Here is a 23,900-nt window from a genome sequence, read left to right on the forward strand (position 1 = left end):
TCCTGAGAGGTATCAGCATGGCCCTTTGTACACAGACACTTGGTTTAGCCTGCAGCCTCAGTCTGAAAGAGACAGCTGCAAAATCCTGCCTCACCTGCCTACTGCCTTTTCATTTAACCTCATGCAGCAAGCTTTTTCACCACCTCCTGCCAACCCTGACAGTACGCTGTTCTAAAGGGAAGGTTTCCATTCACCATGTTTCCATTCAAAAGTTTCATATAGCTCAACATTTAGGTTTGGTTTGGGATTTTTACTGCCTCACACTATAATAGAATAAAATGAGTTGGAAGGGGCCCACAGAGTTCATCCAGTCCAATTCCTGTCCCTGCACAGGACCATCCACAAGAATCATTCTATGTGCCTGATAGCATTTTCCAAATGCTTCTTGAACTCTCTGTGACCACTTCCCTGGGGAGCCCGTTCCAGCGCCCAACCACCCCCTGGATGAAGAATTCCTCTCTAATGTCCAGCCTAAACCTCCCCTGACACAACTTCAGGCTATTCCCACACATCATCACAGACAGATCAGTGCCTGTCCCTCCTCTTCCCCTCACAAGAAAGCTGTTGACTGCAATGAGGTCTCCCCTCAGTCTCCTCTCATCCATGCTGAACAAACCAAGGGACCTTAGCTGCTCCTCACATGGCTATCCCTTAAGGCCCTTCATAATCTTCACTACTGTCCTTTGGAGGCTTTGGGGCTTCATATCTTTCTTATACTGAGGGGCCCAAAACTGCCCCCAGTAGTCAAGGTGAGCCTACCTCAGTGCAGAGCAGAGCAGGACAATCCCCTCTGTTGCCCAGCTGGTGATGCTGTGCCTGATACACTCCAGGACACAGCTGGCCCTCCTAGCTGCAAGGGCACTGCTCACTCATATTCATCTTGCCTTGACCAGGCCCCTTTCCATGGCATGGCTGTACATTTTCTCACTCCTAGGGTTGTCCCATCACCATACATCCAGGGTTGCCCCATCCCAGATGCAGAATCCAGCACTTTCCCTTGCTGAACTTCATACGGGTGGTGATTGTCCAGCCCTGTAATTCGTCAAGGTCTCTCTGCAAGGCCTCCTTGCCTTCAAGGGAGTGAATGGCTCCTCCCAGTTCTGTATCATCTGCAAACTTGCATAGTATCCCTTCCAGTCCTGTGTCCAAGTCATTTATGAAGATGCTGAAGAGCACAGGGCTATGGATGAACCCCTGTGGAACCTCACCAGTGACAGGTGACCAGTCTGATGTCACTCCATCCACTGTAACCCTTTGTGCCTGACCCATGAGCCAGCTGCTCACCCATCACATGAGGTATTTATCCAGCTGAGTATTGGACATTTTCTCCAGAAGGGTTCTGAGAGAGACAGTATCAAAAGCTTTGTGAAATCAAAAAAGATTGCATTAACTGCCTTTGGTTGATCAACTAAGTGGGTTATCCTGTCATAAAATGAAATCATTGAAAGCAAATGAAAGCAGGACTTTCCTCTCATGAAGCTGTGCTGGCTGTGATGATGGCTCCAGTGTCCTCCTGGTGTTTCCCAATACTTCCCAAAAGAATAATTTTCTCTGTAATTTTACCAGGCACCAAAGTGAGATTGACAAACCTGTAGTTTCCAGTGTCACCCTTTTTGCTCTTCTTGAATACTGGGAAAACACTAAACAGTTCCCAGCCAACTGGGATCTCTCCAGACTGTTCAAATATTATCTAGGGAAGTTTTGTGATGACATCAGGCAACTGTTTGAGGTTTCTTGGATGAATCTCATTAGGCCCCATATATTTGTAGAGATCCAGCTGGAACAGCTGACCCCACACAGCTTCAAGGTTGAAGTTGAGAGCTGAGCATTCTCATAGTCATGGTCCTCCAGCTCAGAGCACTGAGATCCCCCTGGTCTGTCACCCATATTGAAGACTGAAGCAAAGACTGCACTAAACAGCTCTGCCTTGTCCATGTCCCTGTTTGTGAGATGACCATCCTCATCCTGTAAGAGGCTGATGTTATTTCTACACTGCCTTTTGCCATTAATATACCTTTTAAAACTCTCTTTATTGTCCCCCACAGTTCTGGCCAGCTGCAGCTCCAACTGAGATTTGGCCACAGAAATTTTCTTGCTACAACAGTAACCAGCATCTCTCTCTGTATTCCTCCCACACCACTTGACCTTGCTTCCACACAGCATAAACCTTCCTTTTTTGCTTTAACTCCAAAGGAAGATCCCTGAGCCTTCTACCTCATCTGTTTTGACTTCCAACATTTTGGAATTGCCTGCTCTCACAGCCCTTGGAATGGTGTCTTGATAGTTCAACATGGTCTGTGAAATCTGTGCTTAGTGTAAATATAACACAGGCACGCACATCAGCACCCTGAATTACCATTTCTCCCACATAACTGAAGTTGTGGCCACAACTTGCCTACTCAGATGAGCATTCCTTCTGAGCTGATCACTTATCTGAACTACACAGCTCAAATGTTGTTTGAGACTCTCACTAGTGAAGAGGACATGTCTTGTTTCCTGGACTATACTAGTTCTGATTTGTACTGAGGTACCTGAGGAGTATCTCAAAAGATCACCCTGATAAAATTGACAGGAAACAGAAAAAAAAACCAACAACAATCTACTCCCCCATCAATATTTCTATAAATGTTTAACACTCCAGCCTACATAACATCCCAAGCTTCTAAAAGTGATAGAAAATAAAAAATAGAAAACTTTGTGTCAAGAACCCAAAGCTAAGAAACTGCTTGATCTTCCAAGTTTTACAAGATCCACACCAAAGTGTGTGACTTACTCTGTACATCTGAGTACTCTGTTGAAAACTGACACTGTGCCATTGATCACAACCCTTTGATCTCGATTGTTCAGCCAAATCACCTTACTGTCAATTTTCCAATCCACTTCATCAGCTTGACTACAAGCACATTAGAGGAGACAACGTCAGAATTCTTGTCAAAGTCAAGAACAAACAACATCCACTGCTCTCCCCTCACCCATCACACCAAACATCACATCATAAAAGACTACCACGTTAGTCAGGTTATGTTCCTTCATAAAGTCATGGTGATTGGCTTTGCTACAGCAAAGTGAAACTCAACACAGTGGTTACAACCCTCTGTAAAAGCAAAAGTATGCAATGAGTTAAGTTCAGGAGTAAAAAGAGTCCCTCTAACAGAAACTGATAGCATGGGGCACAAGGCTTATTTCAGTTCTGGAGGCTTGTGCTATGCTGCCTCCAGCATCAGCTCTGGTGGTCTCATCTGTCTTATCTGCTCGGAATCTTTTTCAGACTATGTATTTTCCTTGCCAGGTAGTGCCTATTTAGAGTAGGATCCTTTCAGACCCAAGGCAACATTGACTTGCAGTCCTGAGGGAAATAGCTCAAAGGTGTAGTTGTAAGAAATATCAGACATCTGCTGGGCTGGCAATTCATTCCCACATAAACTGTGGCAGACACCATCACAGATAAAAGCTGCTGTCAGATACTCAAAACAATCTCCTAATCCATCTGCTCAAGTTGCATCACTCAACCCTGTGATCTTTGTATCTTTAATTCTACCATCTTCCTTCTCAACCTGACACCCATCTCAGTGGTATACAAATGCCTTTGACAAGGGAGGCATGACTATGACTATAACTTCAGCATATGAGTTCCTTCAGAACCTACCAGTGGAAGACAATTACCATGACCTTCATTTCTGCAGAATGCAGTCATTCTCTAGAGACTGAGGTTCCAATACAACAGGCAACACACTTTGTACATGAAGATCTTAAAATCTCTTCACACAGATACATCAGGAAGGAAAGGATTCTTGTTTTTATCCTCCATGTTACAGACTAGGAGCTAAATTCACAGCAAAAAAAGTTCTCATCAGAAAGAAGAGGCACACCCCAGCATCTGCAACTGCTGTGACTTTTGTGTCTAGCAAGAACACACTTCCTAGGGAACTGAAGTGAAAAACGCAGAACTTCAGGACTGTACCACAAGTACAAGACCATTCATACCCAAGAAATAAAAGTAATAATGTTTCCCATATATACCTCAAATTCCAGATAGTGGTCCTTCAGTTTGTAATCATCTACTTCCTTGCCTTTGAGCTTCTTGTCAGGAGGATAGGAGCGATGTTCAGCAAGCTCAGTGGAGATCTGCTTCAGCTTAGCTTCATGGGACTTCAGCTGTTCATCCTTCAGAAACACATTAGGCACTTAAGTGACAGAATCTAAAATACCCAATAAGCAAAGAAAAATAGAGACGTTCCTGTACCATAATACCTCATTGTTTATTTTTCTATCATCCCAGAGTGCTGCCACCAACAGCTCTCTCAAAGGCACTCAAAGTGGCCAAGCTTGCTAAAAAACTCAGCAGCTAGCAGATGCCACTGAGAGGGAGAGCAAACCTGTCATCCATTGCCTTGCTGTGAGCAACAGAAGCAGCTTGCTGTCAAGCAACAAGACTGACAACATGACATTTTTGCTCTAATACATTTTTTGGTAAATTAATTAAGACTGTTGTGTATGCAGACAAACCAAGGGCAGAATGAGACAGGCAGAAAACCCTGCCTCAGGTCTTAGCAATGTAAAAGGAGTTCTTTCCAGGATAGAAAAGACATGGAGTCAGCGCCCCTCCTTCTATTTCTGCACTGCCAAAAGCTCTCTGGTGTGTGGTTACTATTTGTTTAGAACAATACAATGCATTCAGAAGAAGAAGGGCTGTCCAGTCCCCCAAAAGTATACCATTTTGCTAAGCTTTTATCCCACTGTGCAGCTGGAGAAAGTGAGGAGCTGCTACTCCCACTTTCTAGGCAATTTCCTTTATCACAACCCCAGGCCCACTCACTTCCTCCAGTCCATCTGTCAAGCTAACCTTCCCTCATCTCAGAAGGTTTCCATCTCCTGCAGGATGGCCTTCTGTCCATTTCTAGGCTGGGATCTGAAATTATGTTTGAATTAGGTAAGTCCAAAATAGACACATGATCATGCAGATATTGGTGAACTAGCCAAGAGGCAGAACCCAGGTCAGCCCCTGTGTAGGCACCTTGCCTCAGAGGAGGGAACAGCTGCCAGTGTTGTCCCTCAGTGGTGCGGTTCTGAGCGCAGCCCACAGCTCAGATGAAGCCCACAGCTTCAAACCTAGCTCAGACATGCCTGCACTGCACTGAGTCACACTGGGTACTGAGTCTCTTGGCTCGCTGAGCTGGAGCTGCAGAAAACAGCAGAAAGGGGGAAAACTTCTACAGACGATGATATCTAAGCCCCAGTTAATCTTGTGTTTCAACTCTCTTGCAGGAGAACGGAAGAAAGAAACGTGGGATAATGTGCCTCCGCCTAAACATTGTAGGACTGAAACCACTTGATTGCCAAAAAATTCTTGTTGCTGTTAGTTACTACCCTAAATGTGCCTGCTCTCTTATTAGTGCCCAATCACTCCTACATTAAGTTGGTTCCCTGGTCCTAGGGACATCCTGTGGTAGTGAGCTCTACAGCCTGATGACAGGAGGTCTTTGAGCAGCTATTAATACAGCACTTGTCATTTTCAGGGCACCAGCTTTGGAGCTTTTGTGTGTGCTGTGCATTCTCAGAAAAAAAAAAAAGAAAAAATCCAACACCCTAGTAGATCTTTTCTAGATTAGTTCTTCCTTTATATATAGCTTTGTCACATCCCTCTTTGGTTGGACTAACCAAGATCAGACACTGCTCTGCTTTTGAAAAAAAATCTGGTACAATGATCTTGTACAACCTGTCAACATGTCCAACCTCTTCCTTACCCATGTTAGGTCCTCACTGCACCCCAACTTCTGGCTGACCAGGAACAGACCCTTTGAAGAAGTAGTGTCCATCATGATTCATCCCACAAAATCCTAAACATCAACCACAAGGATTTGACAATTTGTATTTTTTTTTTTTGTCTGCCAAAAGAGAAACAGCCTGCTGGCAGCTTTTCCACATTGACAGATGAAAGTAGACATGTTTCTGCTTGCCTCTGAATTTATCTACTTTGAACACTTAACATTCTTCTGCTTGTCTAAAACAGCTTATCTTATTTCACTTTTTGTGTCTCTCCTTCTCCAAGACACAAACCACAGGGTTGTGATCTATCTTTTCCCTTTCCAGATTAAACAGAAACAATGAGACTAGAAAATAACGTGCTAAATGGAACAATCACTCAGAACAAAAATGAGTAAAACAACTTACTTTGGTGATGGGGGTAAATTATGGAAGCCCCATACTGTATTTTTAAAAAGATATGCATGAGCAAAAAGTAAAACTGCAAGGATGAGACAAGTTAGTATTATTTTTTACATGACATGCTTTAAACTTTAACCCAGAGCAGAAGATGGCAAGTCAGTGACCACATTGTAAGAAGAAAGGCTACTTTCATGGAGAGAGAAAAAGTAGGGGCAACCAAAAAAAAATCCACACCCTTAGAGAAACAGATTTTAAGACAGTGGTTTCTAAGGATAGTTGCTAAGCTATGAAGATGGTTAAAAAAAAAAAACAAAAACAACAAATGCATTTAAGAAGCAATCCAGCATTGGCAGATCACTTTAAAAGGTACAGGAAGATGTCATGAAGTATAACCTCTGTCATTCTGTCAATCTGATCAACACAATCAGTATCATATTCCTGCCAAAGCAGGAGGAATTCCAGGCAGGCATTGCATCTCCCGAAGTACATAAGCTATGAGCACAAGCATTTCACACAGCCAGTCTGAGACAAGCAGAAATACGTGCGTTTGTGCAAGAAGCAGTAGAGCTGTGAAACTCCCTGCCATGGGATGCTAAAAGCTTGTGTGATCACAAAGGAGACTGAAGACATTCCTGTATGACACAGTTTAGATATATATATATCTCTATATAGATATATATATATAATACAAGAAATCTCTTAATCCGATAAATTGAGTCTGGAAAATCTAGTGGGAGAAATATAATTGATGCTTGTCTGATGCATCAGCTTTCATCTTTTAGCAATTCAATAAGCCAAAGGCCAGGAGTATGTCTACTTCTTCTGAAATGCATCGTTTTCAGGAACACCCAAATTCAAAAAACCCCAATCAATTAGTATTTGAAAAGTCCTCTACAGGGCCATAATTACAAGAAGAAATTTTTTTATCTGGTACTATTTTCTTCAAAAACATAAACCAATTGTATTTGATTCTGTTTCTTTTCTCCCCACACTTCAAATCTTGCATGAGGAAATGAGAAGAGATTTACTATGCAAACCTTCTCCTCCTGGGACTGCTAGTGGCAACAGCTATAAAACAGTGACATAGACCATCACCCAGTGTCCAGCCAGAAAAAGAAATCATCACCTACCCTCTGTATCAAAATGTCTCACCTGAGATAGCTTTGTTGTGGTGGCTGGCAGGAGTGGGCGACTGAACTTCTTCTGAGAGCCAATGGCTGCTGGAAAGGGTGGTGCAGAGAAGACAGCAGCCACACAGTTAATCTTGTTGATCCAGATCTGCATTTCTTCTTGGCTCCTGAGGAAGCAACACATATTAAGCACTTGTTGACTCAGCCTCTTCTACCTTTTTCCAGCCCTTCTACAGCATCTATAAGTCAGAATAACCAGAACTGGACAAGTCTTAGAGCCTGCTCCATCTTCCCGTCTATATTTGCAAGCACTTAATGCTAAGTAACTCAGTCACAGGCTGGCTTGTGGTTAGGTCCGTACTTCACAGGTTTTCCTAATCAAATCCCAATTACACAGGTGACAGAGCCAACTAATGCTATGATTCAGATGTATGTCCAAAGGTCTCAGTTGTGCTGGACACCACAGATCTCTAGGAGGTTTCATATGAATCTCAGTAGAAAAGGGCTCAGAAACAAAACGTAGGTCATCTGTTCTGTCTAGATATCACAGCATGAAACACTTAATCAAATTACTACCTAATTCTTATATTAGGTAGTAACTTTGTTTCTAACCACAGCATATCTTCTAGAAAGACATTGGGCCAGGACCTGATGACATCATGAGACAGACAATCCAAGACTGCCTTTGGTCATCTGCTTCAATGATTAATCACCCTGACTTTTATCAGTTTGTGCTTTGTTTCCAAATTTAATTTCCTGGAGCTTCAGCTTCTAGCTGCTCCATCTTGTTATGCCTCTCTCAGCAAGATTAAAAAGCCTCTTAAAACTTGATGTTTCTTTCTCATGCACTACATGTGCACTCTAATCACATCATTACTTAATCTTATTTCTGATCAAATAAACAGATTGAACCTCTTAAGTCTCTGTTTTAACCTGTCCAGGTAGGAATTTACTCCTCCTTCAGCACTGCTTTCTTTCCTCAATGAGTGGCATGAGGAGAGCACTTACTGGGCTTGGAAAAGCAGGACTCTCCAATCTGCTGTTTTAAGCTTGAGGACATTGGGCTTCTTCTCATAGTCTGTTGCCTTGGATGCCAGCGCATGGTGCACACTAACCGCATTCTTCAGATCTTCCTCTGACAAAGCCTTTTCTGGCTTATATTCATCCTGCAGGAGACAGCAGGGGGAAAACAGCCTTTTATTTCTGCATGTGCTATTCCTTTTTTCCTTAGCCTAGGGAAAAACCAGAGTTCAGAAATAATAATAGATTATATGAACTAAGTGCAACCTGACTTGCACACTTGTGATTTCCACTACCTTTAACATGTTTTCTTTCTCTTTCTTTCTCTGTTTTGATGTCTTTCCAAGGGAGAGAAGTAGTTCCACTACGTGCTTGACAGGAAGAGATGTAAGCAGGAAGTATGTGACTATGACAACAGCTGTGGATTATTTGTTTTCATTTCAAGAATCCTTCATAATCAGCTCCCCACCTCCACTGCTCATCTACTTGCATTCTCAGCCTCTACTGCCTGATTTTAATTTTTCTCAACCCATTACCTTTGTAGGTGCTCCCAGACAAGCCCTCACAGAGTGCAGAAGCCTCCTTACCAGTGTCCACAAAGCAAGTTACAGCAAACTCCTTTAAATCTCTCTAATGAAGGTCTACAAATGGCAAGCACATCTCTGTCTGGGTTTCTGACACAATAACAGCACCACTCCTAGCACTAGATGACAAAAACAGGGATTCTTGTTTTGCAAGCATCAGCCTGGTAGTAGTCTTTGACCTGAGTGACAGAAGCTGGACAAGGGTATAATGGAGCCACAAGTTCCACCCAAAGCCCACATGGCTTGGGAAAGCCAGGAGCTTTCTGAAAGAAAAATTATTTGCCAGCAAGGCCGCATCACTTTGTTTCTGAAGGGCAGGCCAAAGCAGTCTGTAATTGACTCAATTTCTCCCCCTTAGTATATCAAAGAAATCAGTCTCACCTGGAATATGCACCAAGTGTGACGGCTGCAAAGCAGTGAAATAACTCCCTGCAGGCATGGTAACTATTGATCCTGCACTTGAACATAATTCACGAGATGAGGTTTAGCAGGAAACACAGTGCAGGACGCAGAGTGTGTGCAGGGATAGCACTAGCTTCAACATCCAGGGAGGCACCCACTTGAGAGATGAGCTGGTGCATGAATTCTTTACAGAATTTTTCTGGCATTACACCAAACACGATTGCAGCCAGAGGAATCTACACCACTGTCAAAGGTATCTGAGCTTTCCACCAGGCTGGGCTGGGGCTCTCCAGGCTGAGTTTCAGTGGATTGAGAGTCACCAGGTGTGGTAACCACCTCTTAGAAGGTGGGATAAAACATCTTACTCCCCTGCTATGTCTCATCCTTTGTGATGGAGGTCCTGCTAGTACAGGCCCACAATATGCCACATTGCCCCTCAGACACTCAACCTGAGAAGAAGCAGCTACCCAGCAGTGCTGCCACCCCACAACCTCCATCTGGAGCTAGACAAGGGCACAACTCACCATGGGTCTGGCAGGCCCTGCAGAAACACAGAGCATTACTGCACAGGTGACCAAAAGGCAGCCTCCCACCTAAAGATCTATGGCATAAGAGATTTTCAAAGGCTGAGTTTCAAAGGCTTTGAGCAAAGCCAAGTGTCCTCCCTCTCTCATAATTTGAGACTCAGCAAGATTTGGAGGCATCTGTCTCTCTTGAAGGATTTTGCCTATGCCCACTTAGGGCATTCTTTAAATTTTTTTCAAGGAAGTCTGGCACACCAGACTTGGTCTGTGTCTTGAAGACGAACGAGGCAAGGCCTCAGGTCACGTCCCTTCCTTTAAGGGTTCACAAGCTGATTTATTTGGTGATAGTTTTGGGGGAAATGACTGGCTCCACTGTCCACAAAAACTGGGAAGGAAAACCTCAGAGCCAAGTGCTGTAGTTTGGCATTTAGGAAGAAAAGTGGGAAACACCCACAGAAGTGATTTCTCTGAGAGAAGCTGCTGGGAGTTTCTGCTCTGATTGAGAAGAAACTCTGCTTCTCTTCTTCTGAGAACTGACAGCATTTTGCACCACCTCTGAATAGTAAGACCACCTTTGTGAATACCACTTTTTAAAAACCCAAGCCCTTCCTTTCTGTCTGGCCTTGAAAGGTATCAGAGCTCTGGTGCTGCTGGCCCCGCTCCCCCGCAGCCTGTGCGGCCTGGGCTCGGATCTCAGCGGCTCCCGGGCTGGGGATGGAGACTGCGGAGCCTCCCCCAGGCTGGGCCCGGCTCTGCTGTGGCCCCTCCCGGGAAACCCTCGGGGTCCCATCCCAGCGGGGCGGCCAAAGCCCTTCCCAGGGGGACCCCCAGCCCTAGGCTGGGCCAGGCCACAGCTGCTGACACTTGCAGACACCTCTCCACCCCGCCCCGGCCTGCTGAAATCTGATACCATGAATACCTGCTGTGGCTTCGGCCAGATTTAACCCTTTCACTACACAGGTGAGACCTGCAGACTTTAATCTCTCCAAGGAGAGAAAAGGACAAAAGCAATCAACACATAAGAAGACAACATGAAACATCAAGGTCAGATGGAAGGAGAATGAGGAGATGCTCTAATAAACTGAAATATTCTTTTGGTAGGGCCATGGAGATGGACAATAATGTTCTGAAAATAACTCCTTTAATTCATGAAAGAGTATTGGGGGAAATGATGTATTCAAGCTGTAGATCTGAGCAGAGGCATTCATTGGTGAAGCCAAGCAGATGTTGGAGTAGCTGTGATCCCATGAGACGCTTAAACAGAGAAATGAGAGCTGATGAAGACCCTTTGTCTCCAGAGAGAGAAGAAAACCTCTGTTCCCAGAGGTGATCACAGAGACAGATGAAGAGAACTTTTGACTTTGAAGAATTCATCCTTAAGATAATACCCCATGAGTTCATGTCCCATGAACACACCTCTGAGCGGTGTGAAAATGGGAGGAAGGTATGATGGCAGAGTTTGTGCCCAGGCGGCTGCCAGTTGTAGAAATGAAAAGCCACGAGAAAACTGTTTCTTGTGGAGAAGTCTCCATGGCATGACAAGAAAAAACTCCTCTCCCTACAAAGAGTGATGAAAACACTATTGTATAGTTGGTACTGCTTTAACATCCCAGGTTTGTCTCTACATTGTCAGTTGGGAAAAGAAAGGTTGGGTGGGGGGAGAAAAGGTTTCTGGAGGTTTTATTCTGGTTTCTTATTCTTGTAGTCCTGTTAATAAACTTCTTTTATTCTTTTTAGGTTTTAAGCCTGTTTGGTCCTTCCCCTAATCCATATCTGACAGCAAAAAATGAGTAAGTACTCCGGTGATTTTAGCTAGAGCTAAAACCCACCACACCAGGAAATGAACTTAGGCCTCAGACATATGATATTCTATTTTACCGCGTATTACTGCCTAGAGATGGTGTCAGCTATCACTTAGCTTGTTGCCTCCTAGCTTCCTCTGTGAGTTGCATCCAATGTCTACAACCCTCTCTGGTGACTAAACCTGTTTCAGAAGAAGTCCACATTTGGGTAGTCCCAGAAGCAGCCCTGGTTGATAACCCCTTTCTTTCCAACAGAAAGCATTCATGGTAATCCTTGCTAATCCTACCAGATCAATTGCCTGCAATCTACCTTCACAGCTGGGGCTCTGCCAGCTTCTCCAAAGGCACGGATCAGCATACCAGAAATGTCTCCACGTAGTTTGCCAGCCTCAGAGAAAGCTGTAAGGACACGAATGTGCTGTCACAATTCCTTCTCCGAGGCCTTCAGCTCTTTTAGACTGGTAGGAAATTCTGAGGAAGTAGGAACATTCGTTTTTGTCTAAGCCATCAAGGACAGCATGTGCTATGATGTGCTGGTGTCAGTGTGCAGGTTGAGCTGAAAAGGAAGGCAGTTCTCTAAAGTTAGACCTAGACAGTGGCAAAAAATATATATGGAGCCAGAGAGGAACTGATCTGTCTGTCAGCTGAAGGCTGATGTGAATGCTGCATACAATGCAATGGCATGCTGAATTCATCTTTCTCAAACTCCTAGAGAATGGCACACATCCTGATGATCTAGAGTCAGCATATTTCTAAATACGTTTTTGGTAAACCAGAGAATGACATTTGTCTTTTCTTATCAGTGACTGTACCATGGATGGATATCTCCATGCAGCGGCATGTGACAGCTGCAAAATTCTCTTTCAGGAAGTCTCACAATCAAATATTTTACATCAGTCTGGCCTTTCCCTATTTTTTTTTTTTTTAATTTTTAATGGAGGAAATTTGAGAAAATTTATATAAAAATACCTGAAGCCTGGAGCATTATAAAGTGCCATATCAAAGAGCAAAGATGTTGCGAACCTCACAGAGGAGTCCAAACAAAACACGAACATTCACGTCCTGCACTGTTTGCCCAGAAGCAATTTCTAGCAAGGAAGTGAGGTCAACCTTATGTCCTCTCCTTATAAGCTTTTCTTGTGTATGCACATCACATCCCATGTCAGTCTAGTGAACAGACATTCTGTCAAGCTCCTACTTTGCAATTTCCTCTTGCTATGAACATAGGGCAGGAAATTAACCTTGGCCTGAGGATGCCCAGAGACTCAGCCAACATCCCAAACATGTCAAACTTCTTATTTTATATATAATACTCTGCAGGCATGTTTAGTTAGCTAATTGTGAACATTTCCACTGAGCCCCTGTGGTGCTCTCTATGCCCACTAATTCATAAACCATCTCTCCTAAATCACTCATTTAAGAACAAAACAATATGAACCACAGGAATTAGCACTGGAACAACTCCAATAGAAAAAAAAGGTAGGCAGGAAGACAAGCCTGCCCAGAAAAAGCCCTCAGTAAATCCCAAGTGACCACCATTTACAAAACACTCTCATACATGGGCTTTGACAGCAAAACAAGGAGAGCAGGAATACAAATAGAGTGAAAGTAGAATTGGGATCACACTGCTCACTGGGGGAATCACAGCTGCTATGAACAATTAATATTTACATTACAATAGTGTCTTGAGGGAACAGCTGAGTTACAGATGAACACAGAAACCAATACTGCAGAAGTCTGTACATGTGTTTGTGTGTAGACAGCACATGCACAGTGAGATTTCTCTCTATCCTGCTTGAATAGCGCTCATTGCAATGAAACCACCATCACAGATGCCATTTCCAAAGATTATATAGAGAATGAGAGAAAGAGGATGTGGATGTGAATGCACTCTGCCCTACTGCACTCTATAATCAGGAGAGAAGGTGAATTGAGAAAAAGAAATCCTTAGACAAGGACTGTTGCCAGAATAATGCACTTCTGCAAAGAAATCAAGCTGTGCTAAAATGCTTTGGTACTTACTAAAATTAGAATAATTTCAGTCCCTAGTATATTACAGAAGGAAACAGCAGCTCAGCAACCTTTACTATAACTACTTGACCTAGCTGAGTATTTTTTAACTCTGGCACCTTCAGCTTCTATGAAACTACATCCCTAAAAGAGTGAAGTTTATTTGAGTGCTGAAGGAAAGCCCTGGTGGACCTTTTAAAGCTGAAATCGCAGGCTTTATCACAGCTGCAGCATGTGGCTGAGCAGGGGCCAGAGGTACCCTGGGGAGGCTCACAGCTGCTCCGTCACTCTTGGAATGAGTTACTTCCCATCACACCCTTATGTCAACCTCTCACAGCACGATAGCAAAAGCCTTGCTTGTCACTCTGCTACAGTAAGATGGCTTCAAGGCAGTGGATGGCTCCGATGCAAATGGAAAGAATGCAGCTCTGCAGAGTACTGCCCTGTAATCACTCAATTCAAGTGCTCTGACAAGTGAAGAATACACAAATAACAAACAAATAAGAACAAAAATTCCAACAATGCATTTCACTCTGCAAAGATGCCGTCATATGTGAAATTACTCCCTGCTCCTGAAAACATGGAGGGCAACAGGGGGGAGGGCAGCATTCTGTAGAAAATTTGCATGCTACATCAGCATCTCTACATTTATTAAACAGAAAGTATTTTACACTAATATGCCAACAATATTAATAAAAATATTTAACTAAGGTGCTAAAATAGGCAGTATCCTCAGTTCTTTCCCTGAATATCAAATGAGAAATTATGTATTGCCATACAAAAAAGGAGCCTTCTTATTTCTCAGAGGACCATGCAGTCTTTTCAGGTGAACATTAAAGATTACTTATTTCAGAAACTGAAGCAGATTAATCCACTTCAGTCAGAAAAGGGCAAGTACAAGCCTGCCATGAAGGCATTTTAGTAAAACCTGAACTTGCTCCCAGCAAAAGGACTTGGGATTCAGCACACTTGGTTTTAGTCTCTTGCACTGGCTCTGAGTATATCACATCCAACTTTCAGCCCAAATATTCTATCCTGACAGCAGATTGGTTTGTCTGTTTCAGGATTTCAGTACCCTCAAAAAGGTACTGCACCCTAAGCATTCACCTTGTAAACCTCATGCTGTAATAATCTGATCCAAATTATTCTTTCTTCTGAAGAAGAGAAGATACCATTCAGGTTGGCTCCAATGAAACCAACAACTTCAGAAAACCACAGGAGGGGAGGAGGAAATAGCAGTATGTACTTGCAGTCCTGATAGTTACAAAACTATCAGTTTTTGAGTGAAAATGTAAAACAGCTTTCAAAGAAGCATACTTCTGCAATATAGGACAGTCTGGACAAGCAGCATCTATTCCATGAATATTTCATCTATATTGGAGGGCAAAAAGCCTTAACTACCTACTTATCTGCTGCCATTTATTTGATTTTGACAGTTCTCAGTCATATGTTGCATTTTATGTTCTAACAGTATAGTTAAAAATGTACTATAATATATTTAAGCTTGCAACAAAAGGCCTGAAGCATTTCATCTAACGTTTTTTTTTAGACATGAGGCTGTCAGAAAGCACATTTTGTTAGAAACCAGTCTTTTCTTGCTTATTGGAAAAAAAAGCATCCTTTTATCCTTCAATTTCGCAAAGGAGCGGAAGCTTCAGATTCCTACCAAGGCCAAGCTGTTGTTCAATTGTTTTGCAGCTGGTCTTGCAGGCACTGCAGAAAAGTATACTGTGAAAAGGTGGGAATCTTACAGAAGGGGAAGTCATACATATGAAATGTAAAGTTAAAAGCAGCCTAGAGGAATGTGTGCATGACACAGAGAGGTGATGCTGGCTATTTTTTTCAGTTGTGTGAGATAGCAGTGGCATGTACTGAAACTTACAGGGAGCACATGTGGATGCAGGCAGTGGAACTGATCTTGAAATTGTGAAAAGGGAGAGGGTGTCAATGAAAGGATTCATGCCTGAATGTGTATGTTAATAGGGTGGGGGTAGGGAGCTCAGCCATGCTGTGCATCAGAGGGAAAGGAGCCTGGAGGTGCACTGAGAGAGTGAAGAGGATGCATGCTGCTTTATCCCTCTTTAATTAGTTTTCAAAAGACAGTGATTTCCCCTACCTTCTGCAAGTACAGGACTGTTCCCTTCAGCACAGCATAAAAGGTTTTCCAGCCTCGTTTTCCCCGGGGAGCTGGAAAGAAAACAAATGAAAACCCATTTAACTCAGATCCATTTTTACACTTTGTCTAGGTTACAGAAGAGCTACATTACTCCTGCGTTAAACCTCCTTCATAGTATCTTCTTCAAAGGACAATGCAACTTAGCATAGTGCCTGCACATACCTGCTGTGAGAGAGGGTAATACAACAACCCTGATGACAGCCCTGGACTGGATCAGAAAGGAACAGCAGCAATGCAGAAAGCAGGCCACAGAGATCCAGTCTTTGTGCTCTTGAAGACAGGCAGACACTGCCCCTACACAGCCACACCTGAGCTCTGCACCATGGCAGTTTTCAGAAAAAAATACTCTTTCTACATGCCATAGTAGGCTGGCAGGCACTGCTCAGAACCAGTGGGATACCACTCAGAAAGCAGTGTCTCCCCAGCGCATCCTTTCCCTTGCTGCATGCCCAAGTTGGCATTGAGAAAAGGAGAAGGGTTCCAACCAAAATACCCAATCCCACAAGAAAGTCAAAGTCAGTTAGAGGTCAAAGAACGTAACAGAGGCAACATATCTAGCCCATAAATTCCTAGAGACAGGGGGTGGGGGGAAGTAAATTCAGCATGACGGCTGAAGGATCCAGTCTGAAATTCAGCTGCGACAGAGGGAGAGAATTAAGTACAGGCTGTACAGTCACAGCTCCAGAGACCAAAAGCCTGCATCGAAGCTCACCCTCCACAAGCACTCACTGATGACCAGCATCAATATAGTGTATCACTGACGCTATACTGAAATTAATACACACACAACTAAAGCATGACACTCAGAAAGGTGTTCCGTTCTGAAGACAGAAAGTGAAGATGAAGAGGTTACAAATCCCTTGTCCCAGAGATTAATAATTCTCATCTTGCATAACAGGCCTTATTTCTAATTGGCATTTGTTCAGTTCAATTTCCAGCCATTGGCCTCTGTTACATCCTTCTCCTCTAAGTGCCAAAGTGCTTTAGCCCTCAGAACTAGGTTCCTGAGAAAATACAGATGAGCCTTCTAGCACATCGCTTCATTAGAAATCCCACACAAGCTTATCTCTGCCTTGCAAAAACTCCATTAGAAAATTAAATATGAAAAAGTCTAACAAACTAACAAACAAAAAAGAAAGAAAAATGTTTTGTTTTATTTGTGCCTTGAAAGCCAGAATGCAGCTTTTCTGAGAAAGACAGATTTTAAATTGCACCGGAACTTCTGAAAACATGGCCTTAATTACATTACTCATAAAAGAGTTATCTCCAGAATGCCAGTGTCCAGTGTACTGAAAAATGAGCAATTCTGGTATTTATAATTAAGGAAATAATTTAATAAAGGCAACTAGATACAATTACTTATTAAGGTTGAAGTTTAACAAAGATGAGTCTATTTAGAGTATCCAGTCATCCCAAAGAATTACATCAGCTTGATTTTGACACCTTTGTCTAGATCCAGTTGTCAGCTTTTTTGAAAATACTGACCTCCAACTGTACCTCCTAAAACAGACTAACAAAACATGTGAACACCAGACATCTTAGCCCAGCTAGCAGAGACTGGCTGTTACTGGAAACCCATCATCAAGTCAGACTTTGTCTTTGGGATTTACCCAACAATTGAACCATGAGCAGGCAATCATCAACAGTGACTGGGGAAAACACAGATGCTCTGACTAGCTTTTTCCAAGATCTACAGACAACAAATGAAGCTATCCAAACTACAAAACATACAGGTGCATCAGAAGCCCTTGATAATTAGTGCATCACCAACAGAAGTAAGACAAGAAGGGAAGAAGATAATTAAGGTAAGTCAGAGATGCTGCAGGATTATTACAAGAAAGGGACAGGGAGGAACTGCATAGTAAAAAGCTGTCTGGTGCCAAAAGCTGCTGCCCTTCATTGGATATATGACCCAAGACTGGAAAGTAGGGAAGGGAATAGCATCTTCCAAATAGAGGTAAAGAACAGCCCTTCTTTAAAGACAGATCCAGAGGGGAGGGGAGATTTGCAACAATCTGGTGTCACATAAGGAAAAGGAGAATTACCAAATTACTGCAGAACAGCTACTGTAATTCACTTGAAATTGTTTTCTATTCTGTAAACCACTATATTAATTTTCTTTTAGCACAAAAAAATTCACATTGCTTTGCTGTATCACATTACTTCTTATACGCATGCATTAAGCTGCTGCAAATGGGACTGAGCATTGTAAATTCTGGCCTAACTGTGAGAGTGTGATAATCCAATTGTTGTGTTGCCTTTTATTGCTGCTATTTCCCCTAATGAAGCAGTGCTATTTGCCTTGAGAAGTACATGGGCTCATTGGTACGTGGCATTGTGAAGATATAACAAGAAAATAACACATTAAGATTGAAAAATTACTCACTTTTCTTTCCATCCATATCTGCATGGATTTTCCGAGCCAGAAATCCAGTTTTATACACAGCAGCATTGGGGTCATGAGGGATGTCCAGAAATGGGTTATTTGAATTTCCAATTCGACTCACAGCCTTTGTCTGGTTCCCATTATCCTTTTCATCTGTACCATCCGAGTGAGATTTTTTTTTCTCTTCTTCATCCCTTAAAAACCAGTGAAAATTATGCATGAAAGATGGACTGACCAGCAAAGTTTCATTTCAGCAATTTTTGAACACTTCTTATTAAACCATAGCTCTCTCTTTATAGGGAACCATATTTAGGAAGAAACCTACAGATATATCAAAATATGTACATATCATAGCAAAGCTTCAGTTCACCTACTTCACCAGCACAGGACACAGATTTTCAGCAAAGCCCAAGTTTCCATTATTGTCTCAAAAGAAGACTTCAAGAGTGTTCTGTGCTCCAGCTTTGCCTATTTTTATTTCCATGTATTTGAGTGCTAAAAAGGGAAATATTTTCCTGCTGGGTTCAGCTGAAAAATCCCCAATTTGTTAATGAGTTCACATGTAGATGGAAAGAATTAGAAAACTACAGATCATTGTGGCCTAGCCCTTAACTTAGCATATGAAACATATATAATAAAAACTCTACATCTTTATTTTCCTCTGCAGACTAGCATAAAATCAGTAATTTAAAAATAAAAATTTTGCTAGGTGAATTATGGTATCTTTACTTTGGAAACAAAATGCTGCTCAAAATGTTACTTATTAGGGCAATGTATTCCACATAGTTCTTGGGCACAACAATCAAGTCACAAGCACTGCCTGACTAATAAATACTATTTTGCTTGTCACAGGCAAAGGCTAAAAAGGACTAGGCAACCTAGAAAATAAAGGGTGTCCTTCACAAGAGTAGAACAACACTTTTCAGAAAACATTCCAGATTACAGAGTAGTCCTTCATCCTCTGAAGTCCACATACATTCCCCTCCAGGTGACTAGGAATGGTGTTTCAGGGAGTATGAAGGAGTATTGGAAAGTCATGGTAGCAACACCTCCTGAGACCAGCATCTGATTTTTTAAAAAAAAATATCATTTGAGCATAATGATGGCTAATATTGCCAACCCGCTGGGGATGGACCTCAAGTTGCTTCATCTCACTGGACCCAGATGACTGGCAGAGACAGGAAGCTCAGGCAGATCTTCCAAATACATGTATATGTTCAAAGGCATGTATTATGTGAGGATTAGCAAGGCATGTATCAATCCAGAAGCTCCTCTAGGGATACAATGCCACCATGGCTGCTTATGGGAATGACCATTCAAAGAAATGTCCTCCAAGAACTGCAGGCTGCAGCAAAAAATCTATCTTATCCTCAGCCCTGCTGCAAAGGAAGCTCATTATCACTCTCTACAACTACCTGAAAGGAGGCTGCAGCCAGGTGGTGGTTAGTCTTTTTACCAAGGCAACTAGTGACAGGATGAGAGGACACAGCCTCAAGCTGTGCCGGGGGAGGTTCAGGTTGGACATCAGGAGAAATTTTACCACTGAAGGGTGGTTAAGCATTGGAAAAAATTTCCCAAGGAGTTGGTGGAGTCACCATCCCTGCAGGTGTTCAAGTTCAACAAATGGATGTGGCACTTGGTGCCATGGTCTAGTTGAAAAGGTGATGTTCAGTAAAAGGTTCCACTTGATAATCTTGCAGGTCTTCTCCAGACTAGATGATTCCAAACAAAGTGATTCTATGAAATGGTCTTCAGGGGAATAGCTTAGTCTAAGGAAGTAAAAGATTAAGAGGCTGGTTTGACAACAAAGAAACCAAATCCAGGAACATGGGGGCTGTATCAGTGAACTCTGTAGTAGCAGGGAATGTTCCCAAGCATTTGACCGTGACCACCTCATATAAATTATGGAAATATAGTATGTCCTCCTAATTAAGAGGAACAAAATTTTTACTTGAAGACCTGATTCTTGCAAGGAAGAACAGTCCTTGCATCTTTAGCCTACTGATGCGTGCTTTCTCACTCCAGCACAGAAAGTTCTACAAAAAAAATTTTATTAGTCAAAGCAGTAAGGACTTCATCAAGTATACTTTAGATGAAGCTCTCTCCCAATTGAAAAAGTGAAGGCATTTCTGACAATTTTGTTTGTCCCTACCATTCATGAGTGTACTACACTTACTAGCTGCTGGTAAGCCTGAACCACTTGTGTTACGTTTCTTAGATATATGTCCATTCCAGAAGCAAATTCTCTCAACATGAGTCTGAGGCACTCAATCCAGATTAAAATCTCTCAAAGGGCATAAGCACACAGGCTGATTTTTCACACAGAAGTGCCTTGTGAATTCTGGGATTTCAGCCAAGGACACAGAAGATTTCTCCTTGTCAGCAGAAACCAACTGCATTAAAAGGCTTAACACTTTCTTGGAATAAGCTATCTCCTTTGGAGCTATGGAAGTGAATTACTGTATACTGATCAATTGTCCTGTGGGAATATACTAGTGCCCTTAACCAAGCAGCCACAGTGGTGTGATGAGCAATCCTGTGGGGGACCCTGGACACCACTATGAGCTGGGGGCAGTGCTCTTAAACTCAGCATTTCTAGGGCAGATGTTAAAACAGTAATTCCTCAAAAGACAGGGTGGAAAGGACAGAATAGCATCTGCTGTCATGGCTGCTGACAACACTGAACAGACAGTTAACTGATCTTTTATTCTATCATGAAAATGGGACATCTTTGAGACTCAGACTGTTCAGCCATTTCTGAGAACTGAGTGCTCTGACAATAGGCACGAGGGCAAGATGCACAAGTAAGTCTGCAACAAGCAATGAAGGGAGACAGAGAGGCAAGAAGGACACTTACAAACAAGAAGCGGATGAAAACCAGGGGATCTGGGACTCATTTACTTAAATACTCCGTGTTACTACAGTGGTCAAACATAAGAAAAAAGCAAGATGATTTGGAGGAATGGCAAAGTAGCAAAAAATGCAGGTATTAGCTTTTCCTCAGGTATCTTCCAAAGCTGGCTGAATAGATAGGTGCCAAATACTATTTATCAGGGATTTAACAATTTGAACTTCCTTCTAACAAGCCTTTAGGGCACTTTTGCAAGAAAGAACTGCAGAAAGTTCAGGGGGCCTCTGGATACATAAACCAAAACTGATCTTTGTTTGAACTGTTGGGAATGTGACTACCTGCCCATCCTCAGATGGCTCTCAAAGATCATCCATGTGCTGTAAAATCACCAGTGTTAAGGCCTCCAGTGATGTCAGTAGGAGTCAGTGGGTGGTGGTCTGCACAGGCATGTTCAGAGTTGTGGACATGGTGTCACACAGGCATAGCTCAGGTCCTTTTGAAGGGCAAGACCACAGCCTCTATTCCATTTCATATAGGAAGTAGCACAATCCTTGTGCCTTTAGGAGAAAAAAACCCCACAGTGGTTCCAAAACACATTTCAGTAGGCAAAACATCATCATGAGAGTTCAGTTAGGCTTGCAGAAGTCTTACAGTATTTTCCACCCCTGAGCAGCAAAGGAAGATCATTCCCTGCTCTGGTTCTGGAAGCAATTCCTCTGGTGACCCCTCCCGGATGACTGCAAAGGGTTGATAGCTGCAAAACTTCTTTTAAGTCCCACTTTCCATTCATAGGAAATGAATGTGTCACTGCTCTGCTCTGCAGGGTACTGGTGACAGGAAAAGGTTACCATCTGTAGAGTTTCTTTAAGCCTCTGCTTATGGCACATCAAATTTGCAAGGCTTCCCAAAACAAGGAGATTCAGTTCCACCTCTGTAAGCCTGTCTCTTTGGAAAAGGACCTGCAGAGAGAGCAGTAACCAGCCCTCTGGCTGCCCATGAGAACCAGCACACCAAAGCCAGGATCTGCTTGTGCTATCATTTACAGTCACAGGATTGAAACAGCAATGTTTACCTTCCCAAATACATAATAACTGACAACTACAAAGTTTTCCCCTTATTCTTAAACACATAGATGTGAAAACCATAAAAATCCAGATGTTGCCATTTTGATGAAGAAAAGCATTTTCTGTCTCTAGCAAGAAGATATACAAGGAAGCCCCATTTCTGTCTTTTGGGAGAAAAGCACCATCTGATTTTCTCAGTAATAAAATTATTTCTGTACACTCTCTGTGGTCTGATTTGAGGCTCTGCCTCAGAAAATTCTGAAGTCATTAATCTGGAATGATGTGGTCAAGCCTTTCATTTTTAAAACTGCTTCATCTCTGCATTTTTTCAAATAGCAAACTTATATGACACAGCAGAAGGTTGAGTTCATCTATTTAAATACTGCAATGGAAAAACAAAATCAGGTTTTCTATCATGTATCCTTGGAATTAACAGCATCTCTATTAGGAAATTGACTTGAGAGAATTTTTGACATCTTCCCCAGTGTGAGAAGAGAAAAAAAAAGAACCACCTGATCTCGCCCTAAAACCAATCAAGAAGTTGCAAACAGTAAACATCCCAGAACTTGGGAGACAAAAGTTAATTATAATAGAAAGAGATTTCTCAGTTTGGCCTAAAAACAGGTGGGCTTCAGCACAGATGTCTTTATAACTATCCTGATTTCAGCATCCTCATTTCACTGTTTGATTTGGCACCAACTCTTTCCCACCATCACTATCCGAATGACCTGATTTGTTTTGGCTGAAAGGAGGTAGGTTTTCAGTGTAGTCCAGAAAAAACAGAAAAAGAATATACCGTGTCCCTGTAAATTTCTCTGGATAGAGAAGTGTATCATTCTCTAGTTAAAAACTAAGTTATACTCTTGAGAACTGCACTGTTCTGCTGAGAGGAGGCTTTTGGGACGCAACTGGCTTAAACGCAGCCATTTGGCTTTAGCAATTTTGTAAGCAGTGCTTTGGGAGTTCATATATTAATTCTAGATCACCTGTTTTCAGATTATGATTTTTTATTCCTGTTACCTTCAACAGTAAACAGACACAGTATTACAAATAAAGGAAAACAATGATGACATTTCCATGTAGACATCATGCAAATGAAACATATTTAGCTCTGGCACCTTTGTAATCAAATAGATTTTCCTCTTTCAGCTTAAAGCTTACAATGGCCAGTGTGAGAGCCAAAGAATGAGAAGCACCTAAAAACCTTGGGTTATAGTATTATAGACAATAAAGGGATGTCAGGCAATCTATCTCCCGGCCTCTATGGCTGGATCTCCTCTTCCTGAACCATTCCAAACAGAACAACCAGTTCACAAAAACCTCCAGTGAAAGTGCTTCTGTAGTTTATCCAGGCAAACCTGTGCCTTGCTTTAAATTGATAGAAAACTTTTTTAAAGGGTTTCAAATTTCCCTTGTTTCAAATTTCCCTTGTTTCAAATTTAAGCCTATCCACAACAAACATGAAGAACAGTTCACACTTGCAGTGTGACGCAGAAGTGTGCTTTCAGGATCCCACATTCACCAGTACAATGTAAATTCCAGGTCAGATCATTTTATTTTACAGATTATGGTATGTGGTTCACTTTAAACTTCGTGGAGAACTTGAACCAAGCACTACTGCAGAAGAAGAGCTGTAATGCAATTCTCTCTTCAGAGCTGTACTCATGCTTTCCTGTTCAAAAAGGATAAATGAACACTCCTACTGAAAGTCTCTGGAGAACATCTGCTGATTAAGGTGTCACTTCTCATGATTACAAAATTGAAGTCAATGGTAGCCTTTTCTTTG

General features: G+C 42.3%; 1 protein-coding gene across 7 annotated transcripts in view; it reads right to left on the reverse strand.

Moving 5' to 3' along the window:
* The window catches only part of PSD3 (pleckstrin and Sec7 domain containing 3), a 119,122-nt gene that overhangs the window by 12,093 nt on the left and 83,129 nt on the right, over nucleotides 1-23,900 (reverse strand). For all 7 annotated transcript variants that reach the window (XM_058865130.1, XM_058865129.1, XM_058865131.1 and 4 more), the window contains 5 exons: nucleotides 18,200-18,393; nucleotides 15,754-15,824; nucleotides 8,304-8,461; nucleotides 7,318-7,462; nucleotides 4,021-4,164 (listed from right to left, as the gene is read on the reverse strand). In XM_058865130.1, the coding sequence (XP_058721113.1) occupies nucleotides 4,021-4,164; nucleotides 7,318-7,462; nucleotides 8,304-8,461; nucleotides 15,754-15,824; nucleotides 18,200-18,393 (712 nt within the window). The remainder of the gene's footprint in view (nucleotides 1-4,020; nucleotides 4,165-7,317; nucleotides 7,463-8,303; nucleotides 8,462-15,753; nucleotides 15,825-18,199; nucleotides 18,394-23,900) is intronic.

This window comes from Poecile atricapillus, chromosome Z (assembly GCF_030490865.1).
Source record: "Poecile atricapillus isolate bPoeAtr1 chromosome Z, bPoeAtr1.hap1, whole genome shotgun sequence".
Classification (NCBI taxonomy): Eukaryota; Metazoa; Chordata; class Aves; order Passeriformes; family Paridae; genus Poecile; species Poecile atricapillus.